General features: G+C 32.9%; 1 protein-coding gene across 1 annotated transcript in view; it reads left to right on the top strand.

The window, feature by feature from the left end:
* Positions 1 to 11,657, top strand: part of LOC136853306 (uncharacterized) — a 16,247-nt gene extending 4,590 nt beyond the window's left edge. The window contains exons 3-12 of the mRNA XM_067128669.1: positions 4,634 to 4,749; positions 5,297 to 5,410; positions 5,964 to 6,187; positions 6,632 to 6,751; positions 7,026 to 7,146; positions 8,883 to 9,171; positions 9,491 to 9,750; positions 10,845 to 10,966; positions 11,381 to 11,510; positions 11,649 to 11,657. Coding sequence (XP_066984770.1) covers positions 4,634 to 4,749; positions 5,297 to 5,410; positions 5,964 to 6,187; positions 6,632 to 6,751; positions 7,026 to 7,146; positions 8,883 to 9,171; positions 9,491 to 9,750; positions 10,845 to 10,966; positions 11,381 to 11,510; positions 11,649 to 11,657 — 1,505 coding nt within the window. The remainder of the gene's footprint in view (positions 1 to 4,633; positions 4,750 to 5,296; positions 5,411 to 5,963; positions 6,188 to 6,631; positions 6,752 to 7,025; positions 7,147 to 8,882; positions 9,172 to 9,490; positions 9,751 to 10,844; positions 10,967 to 11,380; positions 11,511 to 11,648) is intronic.
* Positions 11,658 to 12,922: the final 1,265 nt, after the last annotated feature.

The raw sequence follows: 12,922 nt of genomic DNA, 5'->3' as shown, positions 1-12,922 counted from the left end.
GAGGAGTAAATATAATGCCATTTCCCACAATATCGACGGTCACATTTTGAATGCATCAAATTAATCTCTAGGTTTATCACCTTGACGTATGTTCCAATGGCAACATTTTTCCATAATTATAACGAACTTTCTTTTTTATTGGGGGAGGGAGAACAAAAACAGATCATGTTTACTTATGAAATTTCCAGATTGCTGGTTTACTGATTAAACTCCCAAATTATAGCAGGTTTGCCCATAGATGAGGTACACAAAAAGCCAGTTGATTTCGTTATTCTGACATATTTGCATAAAGAAACTCTGATCTTGAAAATAAGGGTCGTTAAGTCTTCTGTATTTTAAGAATTCGTTTTAAATATTTACAGACTTACTGCAATCATTTTCGTAATGGCGCAGTAATTTTCTCCTTATATAAAAGAATCTCTGGTCTACGTATTGTTCATAAGTTTTCTTTTCTACAGGATTTGTAGCAAAAGTGGCTACACGCCCAAAACTTAGAATAGTGAAATTATGGGCTGAAACAACTTTTTCTTGGTTTTTATTTACCTACACTTTGAAAATAAATACAGATTAAATCAAATATCTTAAACTCCATTGAAGTACATTTCATTAATGTAAATGAAAGTTTCTTTTAGAATTTATCATGCTCATTTCAAGCAATAAATCACGATTTCCGAGATCCAAATGACCTGAAGTCAAGAAATTTCCAAGAGGTCGATATTCCTATGACTATCTCAATAGTAATCCCACATTTTACTCCGTTTTACACTTCTCCTTATTTCAAATTCATGGAGGTGGAGATCGGAGCGATAGCATCACTCAATAAAATCTAAATTGTCTATGATTCAGCCTTTGATCCATAATGTTTCAGTTACCGTCTGATTTCGGTAGCATCTTTCGCCTGCGTCAATAAGCTTTTTCTCCGCCCCCCAGTAGGGCTGATTTCCAATCGTTTGTTAGGGGCATTTTACCCGTTTTAAACTTCTCCTTATTTCAAATTCATGTCCTGAGATGGATAGCATCACTAAAATCTTGTCTATGATTCACTTTGATCCATAAGGTTTCAGTTACCGTCTGATTTCGGTAGCATCTTTCGCCTGCGTCTCTTTTTCTCCGCCCCAGTAGGGCTGAAATGGGGCAATTTCAGTCCTGAGATGGATGACCTTGACTGCAGAACTCTTTTTGCTCTTAGTTAGTTGGTTCAAAATGTAAGTGTCGCCTAGATTTGTTTTATAATTCCTTTTGTTTTCCTTCTCTTTCTGTCACAATGTTTCTTCTCATTTTCTTTGTCAGGGATTCATGAGGAAACTTTTTGTGAGCCTTGATGGATTTTTTTTTTTATTGATCTTGATTGTTAGGTGAGAAACTTAAAAAATAACCTACAATGTTTGAAAGGAGTGTTAGTCATTAGCCAGAGAGGTTTTTCTGTATAAGTACTTTGGTATTAAAGTGTACATACACACGAACACAGGCATGTAAATGCTCACACATACACGCACACACATTCACACATATCCACACACACACGCACATACACACACACATATACATGTGTGTTTGTGTGTGTGTGTGTGTGTGTGTGTGTGTGTGTATACGTGAGTATAAATCACGGTGTAAAAGCAATTCGATCGATGCACTGTGATCAGTAAGGAATGAATACCATTGTCCATACACTTTTGGTGCCTGAAAATATACATATAAACTTTCACATATCGTCATCTTTAAGGGCAAGGTTTTCCTAAATGTTTTCCATTTCAAGGAATTTAATGAAAATTAAAGAATAAGGCTGGATTAATTACTTTTTGTCGATATGGTTGAATGCCATAGAAAAAGTAATTTTGTCAGAGGGATAATTGTGGTGTATGCCAAAATAAGAACTAGAATAATCTTGTGTAGAATTCTAGGCTCTGTTTAATGACATTTAATAGCACTATGTTTTGCAGATTCTTACTAATCAGTAATAATTATTGCAACTGTCCTGTGATTCTGAATTCAAAGTTTTGTTCAGTAGAATTATGAAAATATTAATTTCATATGTCAAGAAATTAGACATTTTGGGCGTAATTCTACAGAGGTATTTGGGAAGTTTTAAACTTACATTCAAAGTAAAATTAGAAAACTTTCTAATATTTTAACAAAGACAGGTAAAACAAACACTGCAATACCTTGAGTTCTTATTGGCATTACGAAGTTCATTTGACAGCCACTTCTACCATGCAGGGTTAGGAAGCAAAACAAAGAAAAGCCTAAGAGGACCTGCTATGAAGACCGCCTGGCCATAATTGGGATGTGGGGAAAGGGGACCCCTATTCAGACCATTGCCAAATCTATCGGTAGGTGCAGAGCTACCGTCTATCGCTGGATCCAGCGTTGGAAGAAAGAGAGGTCCCTACGAAATAAACCGAGGGATATCGACTGCCACTACTTCCACCGGGCCCAGTGCCAGTTTCCTTGGCACTTCCCTGGACCAAAGGTCGTCTATGACTCCTGTGATTCAGACGGGGAATACGTTGCTTCTTTTCCAAGGATATTCGATGTATATTACGCTGCGGCACTATATCAGTATTCTAAGAGACAGATGTCCTTTCCTGTTGCTAAGTATCCTGTGGGAAAACCAGGGTACAGTGATGGAAGAGAGTTTTCTTACTTTCATTGTAATAATTACAGTTGCTTGTGAAGTGGCAAATTCTTGAACAGTGTATCTGTAACAGACCTAGAACTGCTCTTTGCTAGAAACCTGATTTTGGGGACTAAACTACATCAGTAAGGACATAAAAGCAAAAATTTTTCTAGTTCATTGCAGCTTTAAAATATTCTCCTCGTATCGATTCTATATGAGGAATGTTATCAAATTTACCCGGTTTCCAAGTTTTCTTTGAATTGTAGAATTTTCCAAAAGAAATGTATTTCATTATTACCAGGAAATTCATAAGGGAATTTCTGTAAAGCTATGAAACGAACGTAACAACAAAATATTGTATATCATAGCTGAAAATAACGTATAAGAAAAGATACAAAAATATTAAATTAACATACGCGTTTAGGAAGAAGTTTTATAGAATTCAATCCGTATTATAACCAAATCAACATTATAAATGATATAGAAATGACTGTACTATTCATTGGGTCATTGAGGCTCAGTGGAACATGAAAGCAGGCTGTTTGAAAAGCCCTTTTATATGAATTGTGTACTTTTGATGAAATAAAAATTCTACCAATTCAGTTGTATAAAAAAACCTTTAATGGCCTGAATTGACGTTGGATAAATTGCAGTGCAAAAAGGTTAACATTTTATGAAAACCAGATCAGCAAGCTCACAAATCCTGGTGTCACAGAGACATCACACACACACACACACACACACACACACACACACACACACACACACACACACACACATATATATATATATATATATATATATATATATATATATATATATATATATCACCTACTATTAAAGATTTAATCATATTAAAGTAATCGTGAATATGATTAAAAAATGTTCATCGACCCTTCATACAAAAATTGAAAGTAAGGTATTGTCAGTATTCTTAAATTCTTATGAGTGATCCATATGTTAGGTCTTATTTTGGGTACTATTACTGATGCACATATGTGTTCTATAACATCACTGAATCCTTTCTTAGATTCATATCCAAAAAAAAAAAAATTGTAGATATATCTGTATTAATAGAAATAGTGTTCATTCAACACCCTATTTTTTTTTAGTGACAAGGGGAAATGTTGCAGTATTGGTGGAGAGATTTCTTTTTGTGGTTACTATGGCTTCTCGCGCTACAGCTTCCTGTTGTTCAAAGCCTCAGCTCTAGTAATTCAGGTGAGCTGTTTGGCTATTCCCAATTTCCACAACTCTGAATATATAATATATATATATATATATATATATATATATATATATATATATATATATATATATATATATATATATGTGTGTGTGTGTGTGTGTGTGTGTGTGTGTGTGTGTATGCATATATATATTTATATACATATATATATGTATATATATATATATATATATATATATATATATATATATATATATATATATATAAATTTATGTATTTAAGAGTTCTCTGTTAGAATTTTAAGCGTATACGACGTTTCTATTTTTGGCAATCGAGAAACTGTGGAAAAGTTTATTTTCGTACTGAAGCCATGAAGAATTATGAAACTGAAGAAACTGAGTCATAATTATTATTAAATAGCATTCTTTTATGGAACAAAATTAGAGAGAGTAGAACTCCATGGCACATTAAGCGTAATTTAAGATTTCAAAAGACATCAACAATATTATGAATAAACTAAAGAAAAATGTTTAAGAACCCTGTATAGAGAAAAAGGTTCAAATATTTTTCTGCAATACCAAAATGAAAAACTGATCGATTTCTAGATATTTTCCTGTAACGTAAAGAAACTTAACCTATCATGGGAAAATTTATGTAGAAAATATAAATTTAAAAACACGAAGAGGGAAAGAGTATCTTTGGTGGCTTTTTCATATTTAACTACGTCATGAAAGAATGCCCTTTAAAATTAGAGGATTGTGAATAAATACACGGTTTTCAGTATCCATTATGATTTCTTCTAATTCATTTTTAATTTTCCTCTCAAGGCAAGGATCTGATGGTGCAAGACCCATTGATCACCTTACTTCAAGCTTCTTTAATGCCAGACTGTACGACAATTTTGGTCATGGATGGCAGTAATTTCTCAATGAGTATTTTCGAGGTAAGGAAACGACATGAAATAGTAAGGTTTTCGTGCATTATCAATAATGGCTCTTTGTTAAGTTTTTCATATGGAATTCTTTTACTATCTGAAAAAAAATTAAACATGCGGCAAACTCAGTAAAGGCCACGTCGAAATATACAATGTAAAATTTGCAACTCAAGATTTCAGATTATGTTGAAATTATTAAAAAATCCAAAATATTTATTTCTTTCTGTTTACTTTTGGCCAGAACATTTTATTGTAATTTAGAAAGATATGTTACACATATATATATATATATATATATATATATATATATATATATATATATATATATATATATATATATATATATATATATATATATATATGTGTGTGTGTGTGTGTGTGTGTGTGTGTGTGTGTGTGTTTGTGGGCGTAACAAAAGTCGGATGTATTTGGTGTCTGGTAAGAAAAGAAGTTTGTATGACGTTTTATCTCAATGGTCGAGCATCATTTGGACGCCCATGACTGTTTTGTGTTCGTCATCATGAAAACTCTTATTCTGTTTTGTTTATCTCTCCAGACCTTTCATGCACTAAATGCTACACTCTCAGTAGCTTTCATGGAAACAGAACCTTCTAAACAGAGTAACCTTTTGGTAAGCGAACTCACAACAGTGGTCCAACACACTCTAAAGGTAAGCCATAAGCCTTTTACTTTCATCTTCATTTTTGCTTCGTCTTGTCTTTTATTTTGCTTACAAGATTACATTTTTAGTTATGGAACAGGGGTCAAGGTTATTGGTGCCTAATTAAACTTTCACTATTGACTAGCTGACATGCTATGGAGACATACCTGAGAAACCCAGAATAAGATGAATACCAGGTCGATTATTGTAAAAGTTCAATACTGTTTAACCATGAAATTAGTAATGTAACAAAAATAATATTATATCTCCATCAATCAGCTCTTGGATAAAGCTTCTAATCCCAGCAGTCTTGACAATTGTTGTTATGATTTTTAGCATTAATTTTGACTCAAGTAAAACTTACTTTATATTTTTACCATTTATCGTGAATTTTGAAGGAAAATTTCCATTTGATGGTAGAAGACCTGTTTGATATTTTCACTTTTTACAGTACAGTTATTGAAAATCTCTGATGAGCTACCTATATTCTCTTCGCTTGATCATAACAAGAATTAACCTCCTCGCTGAATATAATGAAATTCACTTGTATTTTTTATTCTAGATAAAGCGAACGTCCCCGTGCCTAACCATTGTACTTGCCAGTGATGACATCGACTTCATTATAAACTTCATCAGAATTTCCTTTGACAACGGCCTCCTTGTTCATACTACTCGACTTTTGCTTTTAACTCGTAGGACGTCAGATTCTCTTCATCTGGTCCAAGAACAACTCTCAATTATTAACGCTGCTGTTGTCAGTCTAAAGGAGCTAGAAATTTATCAAAGGTAAGGATATTAAACACACACACACACACACACATATATACGAGTATATAGAATGTATATATGTGTGTTTGTGTGTGTATGTATATATGTGAAAAGGTGACTGCACAAACGGGCGTATAGATGTTTGAAAATATATTTGTTCCTGCCAATGACGAATAGCAAAATCTGAAATCAATACTTCACAGTTCATCCTACATGGACAGAGAGTTTTAATAGTTTCAAGCCAACGAAAATTAATCAGACTTGCCAGTTTCAATACGGTTTTTAAAAATGTGAGAATAAATTATCTAAAACAAAATTATAGTTGCAGAAATGTGTAAACTTAAAATGAATCATAAATTAAGCTTTGACTTATGCAGAATATCTTTAAAATAGGATGCTGGCATTCACACCAAGATGCAGTTGTTATTTGTCATGTTAATTATGACAATCGTTTATTTACAGATATGTGGTTTATGTGTATCTGCCATACAGCCGAATAAGAAGGCAAGTTGCCTCCTGGACCTCCAGATATGGGCTAACTTATTTCAACAAAGAGACGTTGTTTCCAAACAAAAATAAAAGGTAAGCAATTGCGTTTACCTGTCGATGATGGGACTGGTTCAAAGTGTTAGAAACAAATTCGATAAGTTTTTCTTATATTTGTACAAATGAAATACAGCAATATGTAAAAATGTTAATTAACGAAGTATACTCGTATCTTATAAAGACCTGGTTCAAAGTGTTATAAACTCACTCAGTAAGTTTTTACTTACTTGTAAAGAGTTAATTAACGAAGTCCTCTTGTATTTAATAAACGTCAAGAGTTCTAATTAAGAAAATCAAATCACACTAACAGGTTAACAGAAGGTGGACACCTGACAATAGCTGCTATTTATTACCCAACTCACTCAGTTATGAAAGTTTCAACAGCTCAAGACGGTTCTTCTACAGTTACTATTACTGGACCCATAATGGAAGTACTGAAAATGCTCTCCTCGTCAATCAATTTCACGTGAGCTTTTTTTTTTTTTTGGTAATAAATGTTATTGTTACTGGATCGATAATATCCAGTTCACTATACCTTAGGTTAATAATAATGTTCTGTGAACATAGGCATGTCAGGTGTATTAATGACACACACACACACACACACATATATATATTCAGTATGTATATATATATATATATATATATATATATATATATATATATATATATATATATATATATATATATATATATATATATATATATATATATATATCACTTATACACACGTAAAGTTTTTATGCTCACCAACGTTAAGCATCGAATATCGTTTAATATCCAAAGGTATATTGAATTGGATATTATACAATATTTGGGGCTTAATTTTTGTGAAACTATATATATGAATAATTATATATATATGCGTGCGATTGTATTATAAACATGAATATACATCTGTATATATGTATATAAAACGGACCCACCTCTAAATCATCATTCTGTAGCTGGCAACTTTCTGTTGATGTTTGCAGATATAGCCTAGTTCCTTTCATCTCATATGGATACCTGTCACCCAACGGGTCTTGGAATGGGCTAATAGGAGCAGTATATAACAAGGTATAAATCATTATGTTCTCCTAAATTTCATGTATTCGTTATATGGTTAGGCAATTCTCCTGTCAAGGTTTTGCTTAGAATACCATTTATGACTAAAATATTTATTTGCAGTGACATATAAATTCTCGTTTAAATTCTCGTTATTGCTGTCTTTACTCCTTACTGCAAGTCATCAGAGTTATAGATTAGGCTTATTTTTAGAATTAGGTATTTATTTATAAGCTCCTTTTCCTTCTCAAGATTTTAAATACTGTTTATTGTTTATTCTTCTTAAAATGTACTCAAGTATATCAAATATACTAAAATTGTTGCTTATTGCAAGCATCAAGAAGTTATGATTATTACTGCTGAGAGCAATCTTGCATATGCAATATACGTCGTCTGATTTTCACCATTTTCACCAATATTTTTAATTACTGGCAGAGTTTACTGACACTAACTGACTGTGCTTCCTCCCAAAGAATTTAGCAATTACATTGTCTACAGTCCGTCATTCTACTTATAGAATATATTAGTCCAGCAGAAATATTAATAACCTCTCATTACTCAGCAAATTTTTAAATTCACCATAACAAACTTCGACTTTTGAAAATGGTTTGAGAGGTAATTTTTAACACGTTCTCTCTCTCTCTCTCTCTCTCTCTCTTGGTTTTTAAAGTAGAGGAAAAATGTCTCGGATTTTTTTCAGAATTAGATAATTCCTTTAAACCTGTAGTTATATTAAAATCATTATTTACGTCTGATTATTAACCCTACTGACACAACGTTTAGAAAACTTAACTCTTCATGGTACACAAAATATTTTAATCAACCTTAAATATCGTTTTTCTTCGTTTTCGTTCTCGTCGTCGTACAATTTAGACGTGTTTCGCATCATAAGGGCTCTAATAAGTACATACCACGCAATAGGTCATTCATTTACATGAATAACGTATGACATTTAATGTGTCGAGTGTCTCACTGAGGCCACTGCTGTAGATAATCCTCGCAACTGCTACTAGTTGATTCGATTTGTTTATACATATACATTGCAAGTTCTTCTTTCTTTCATTAATTTCATAAAGTCATTGTTTACTTTTCAGTGTCATTTCATTATCTCTCTCTACAGGAAGCTGACATGGCACTTGGTCCCCTTGCAATAACATACGAACGGGCCAAAGTCGTGCAGTACACGGCGCACATGTTCGACGACTACATTCAGATCCTAGCAAGTAGAGGAAATACTGAAGTAGATCCTTGGGGCTTCGTCTTGCCGTTCAACAAGGAAGTTTGGGCATCATTGCTTGCCTCGTTGGCTTTATCTGTAATCGTATCATTTGTCTGTGCAAAGATTACTATCGGCTATACTCTACCAAAGGGCTCTTTGTTTGCTTATTACAGGATCTTAGTACAGCAAGGTTAGAGCGTCAGAGGATTAGTTTATACCCCCATTAAAGCTTTCAACACTTATTTAGGTCACGGTATTAAATAGCAAACAAACAAACAAAATTTCTGAGAAAAATTATTCCATGCATAGTTTTAATACACAAGAAAAATAATCATTTTAACAAAGAACAGTTCAATATACTTTTCACAATAAAATACGTGCACATAATGATCATTCCTTAATAGAACAATTTGCTTTTTAAATTGATCTTAAAAGGCATTTTGAACGGATAACTTCCATTCACAGAAATTCCTTATTATATTTATATACAATAAGACAAATCACCGCAGTGATAGCCACTGATGTTGACGATATTAGTGCAAATCTTCCAGATGCAGACGATAAAAGGCTCCCGTGGTGGGAGCGAATGATTTTCGGGGGATGGCTACTGACCGTCTTCATCTCCGTCGAGAGTTACAGCGGGAACTTAATGTCTCAGTTAGCTGTCCGCTATATCTCTCAGCCTTATCAGTCCCTAAGGGTTGTCATGGATGATCCCAGGATCAAGATTATGTGGATGTCTAACACCGTTTATGAACAGTATCTAAAGGTAATGTGTTCTTTTGTTGTTTTATACATTGGTCAGTCAATTACCCTTTCAAAAACAAGTTGTTAATGTAAAATAGTTATACATACATACATACATACATACATACATACATACATATATATATACATATATATATATATATATATATATATATATATATATATATATATATATATATATATATATATATATATATATATATATATATATATATATATATATATATATATATATATATATATATATATATATATTGATTACTTATATATATAGTTAAAATGTTCGTTTTTAAATCTCTCTCTCTCTCTCTCTCTCTCTCTCTCTTACACAGAGTTCGATGTATGTATGGCATTCTCTTGGTTAAAAGTTTGCCAAATCAGAAAAAGTTGCCAAATCAGAAAAAGTAGGAAAAATCACTTACGTCAGAGTCACATTATCTGAATTTATGGCAGGAGTGCAAAATCTGGTTGGAAAGGGCACCCACGTGTCCGTCGTCCCATATATTGCTAATAAGATTTTTCTTACTGAAGCCTTCACTGATAAAGGTTAGTTAATGGAAGTTCTTGTGGACAAAGTTTGAAGGTAAAGTAAGATTTAAGGGTAAGTCAGTTATTTTATTGTATCTCTATTCTAACTGGCGCTTTCAAATACGAACAGATACTAATCCCATACCTCTTCGTGGATATGATAGGTTTCGTCTTATTGCTAATGAATGGAAAAACACATTGCATACAAAAAAAAAAAGTACTGTTACTCTGCTAGACCAACTTTATGCCACTGGCAAAGAGCTAACTTGAGATTGTATATAACTTGAAGTTTCCAAGAATAACTGAACCGAACGTCATAACTTCCCTCATCCTATTGCCATACTATAGTATAAATTAATCGTTTTCTCAGAAGTCTTGTTACTGTTATTTATAAAGGACATACAACATTACAAGGCTGTTTTGAACCAGGTTCTAACAGGTCTTACATGCCAAAGTGAGTTTAAAAGAATGAAGTAGATGTTAAGTAGACATGAAATCTCATTAAATATAACATTTCAAAATGAGAATCTTTTCTTTTTGGCAGTCACGAGCATTAATTCTCACTGAATTATCTTCCTCTCGGCAACAGGAAGCTGTAGATTCTATTTGTCCAGGGAAAAGTATCTTCCTTTCACTTTCGCAATGGTTGTTCAGAAAAACAGCCCCCTTCTTCAGAGCATCAATGATGGGTAAGAGTTTCTCTCTCAAAGAACAATTGTTCGTTGAAGTACATCTTCAGTATAAATTATTTTGGGTTAGTATTTTTGTTTGGAACCTTTAGCAGTTAATGTCATTATTTAAGTGTGGATATTAGCTATAATATATTTTTCTGAGGCACCCCTGAATGTGGGACTGAAATCATTTAGAATTTCATGCTGTAAATACCTTTTGCACAGTTCCACTTTAAAAGTCGAAATTAAGATGAGAATAACGGAAAACAAATAAGAGAATGTTAACGTTGCAATGGGCTTGCTTTGCTAGTTGTGGCATTTTCATTTGTCTGACAAAACTCAGAATTTGCTGATGTCTGAGAGCAAGCAGGATTATTTTATGCAATCATGCATAGCATTTGGTCTAATCAATGCATAACTTATTTTTTCCAGTCTCCACGGCATTGTTGAGGGAGGCTTATACAACTACTGGTTTGAGAAAGCAGTACCTCTTGCTAAAGGTTGTAAAAATCCACCTACAAAGTTCACAGTAAAGTCTTCACTTACTGTGCTTGAGCTGGGGGTTAGTAGCAACAGTGAACTGAAAAACATATTACATATATTTTGACATTACTTTCAGGTTGTCTAATAAACAACAATGAATGGAAAAACATATAGCATACAAAAAATTAATGAACATATAATTTGACACCACTTTCAGGTTGTTTGAGAACCTTGACGTAAGGGGTCTTATAAATTTTGTTCTTGATTTTTTGCAGGGAATATTTGTGACTTTGTTTGCTGGTTATGCAGTCGGTCTGACTATATTTTTCCTTGAAGTCCTGTCAGTGAAAATAAGTTACTATTTGAACAATATAAAAACCATGCATTCTAGTGGAAAATAATGAAAAAAATTACAGTTATTTTTTAGACTGGTTGGCTTGGTTTATGACCACTAAATTTAAAGCAAAATAAACATATTCAAGTAATGTTTTGTGCACTTGGCCAGTTCGTATTACTTCCTCACTTTCATAAACACGTAAATCAAATCTTTTGTATCAGAGTTCCATAACTATATACTTTATAATCCAAAAGTGAAGTAGCTAAGTTCGAGAGATGAGGCTGTTCCTTTACTTTAATTATAAGACCACTTACAAATGACTAAAATGTATGGGAATTATGACACTAAGGTTGCCATGGTGAGACCTAACATTCATTTGACAATGTCTGGAAAACTTAGAACTTGCCAAAGTACTCTTGTCAATGATCCTCAGTTGTCAAGTGGAGATGAAAGATTTCTGATCATTTCATAAAACTTTCCGTAGTGAGTTACTTATCATTGAAAGGAGAGAACAACTGATATTTGTTTTCTGTTAATTTCTGTCACCTTACACCAGAACATAGTCCTTATCAGAGTTCCAAATTCTAATTTAGGCAATATAGTCCACTACTCTGGTAGCAATCGGTTCAAATTCAGGAGGATATGTTGCTGTTAATAAGTTTTTTTTTTTTTTTTTTTTAAGGCAACTCTACCTGCTTATAATCTCACCTCACTAGGGGTCAAATAGGAGGATAAGGCACCTGCAGTTGTTTTGCTGTTTCCTCTTCTTTTAACGCTACTGTGATTGAGAGGAAAGAACGCTAGTTTGCTCTCAGACTTGCTGGCAGTTCCAAGAGAAAGCTATTTTTAGGTTTGGATATATACTGTATATATACAAATCCACACACAAACACACATACTGTATATATATATATATATATATATATATATATATATATATATATATATATATATATATATATATATACATACTGTGTGAAATCGAGGCTATTCCTCAGCAAAATAGCAAGAAGGCACTAAAGCAGACAGCTTGGTACATGGTTTTCCTTTATTCAGGGCGGCCTACGTTTCGAGATCCTTGTCTCATCCTCAAGGCTAAAAATACAAAGTAAAATATACAAATACAGCAAGAAGATTTAGGATATATGTACAAA

Source organism: Macrobrachium rosenbergii, chromosome 27, assembly GCF_040412425.1.
Source record: "Macrobrachium rosenbergii isolate ZJJX-2024 chromosome 27, ASM4041242v1, whole genome shotgun sequence".
In the NCBI taxonomy this organism is placed as follows: Eukaryota; Metazoa; Arthropoda; class Malacostraca; order Decapoda; family Palaemonidae; genus Macrobrachium; species Macrobrachium rosenbergii.
The sequence above is the reverse complement of the archived record's forward strand: the minus strand, read 5'-3'. Positions and strand labels throughout refer to the sequence as shown.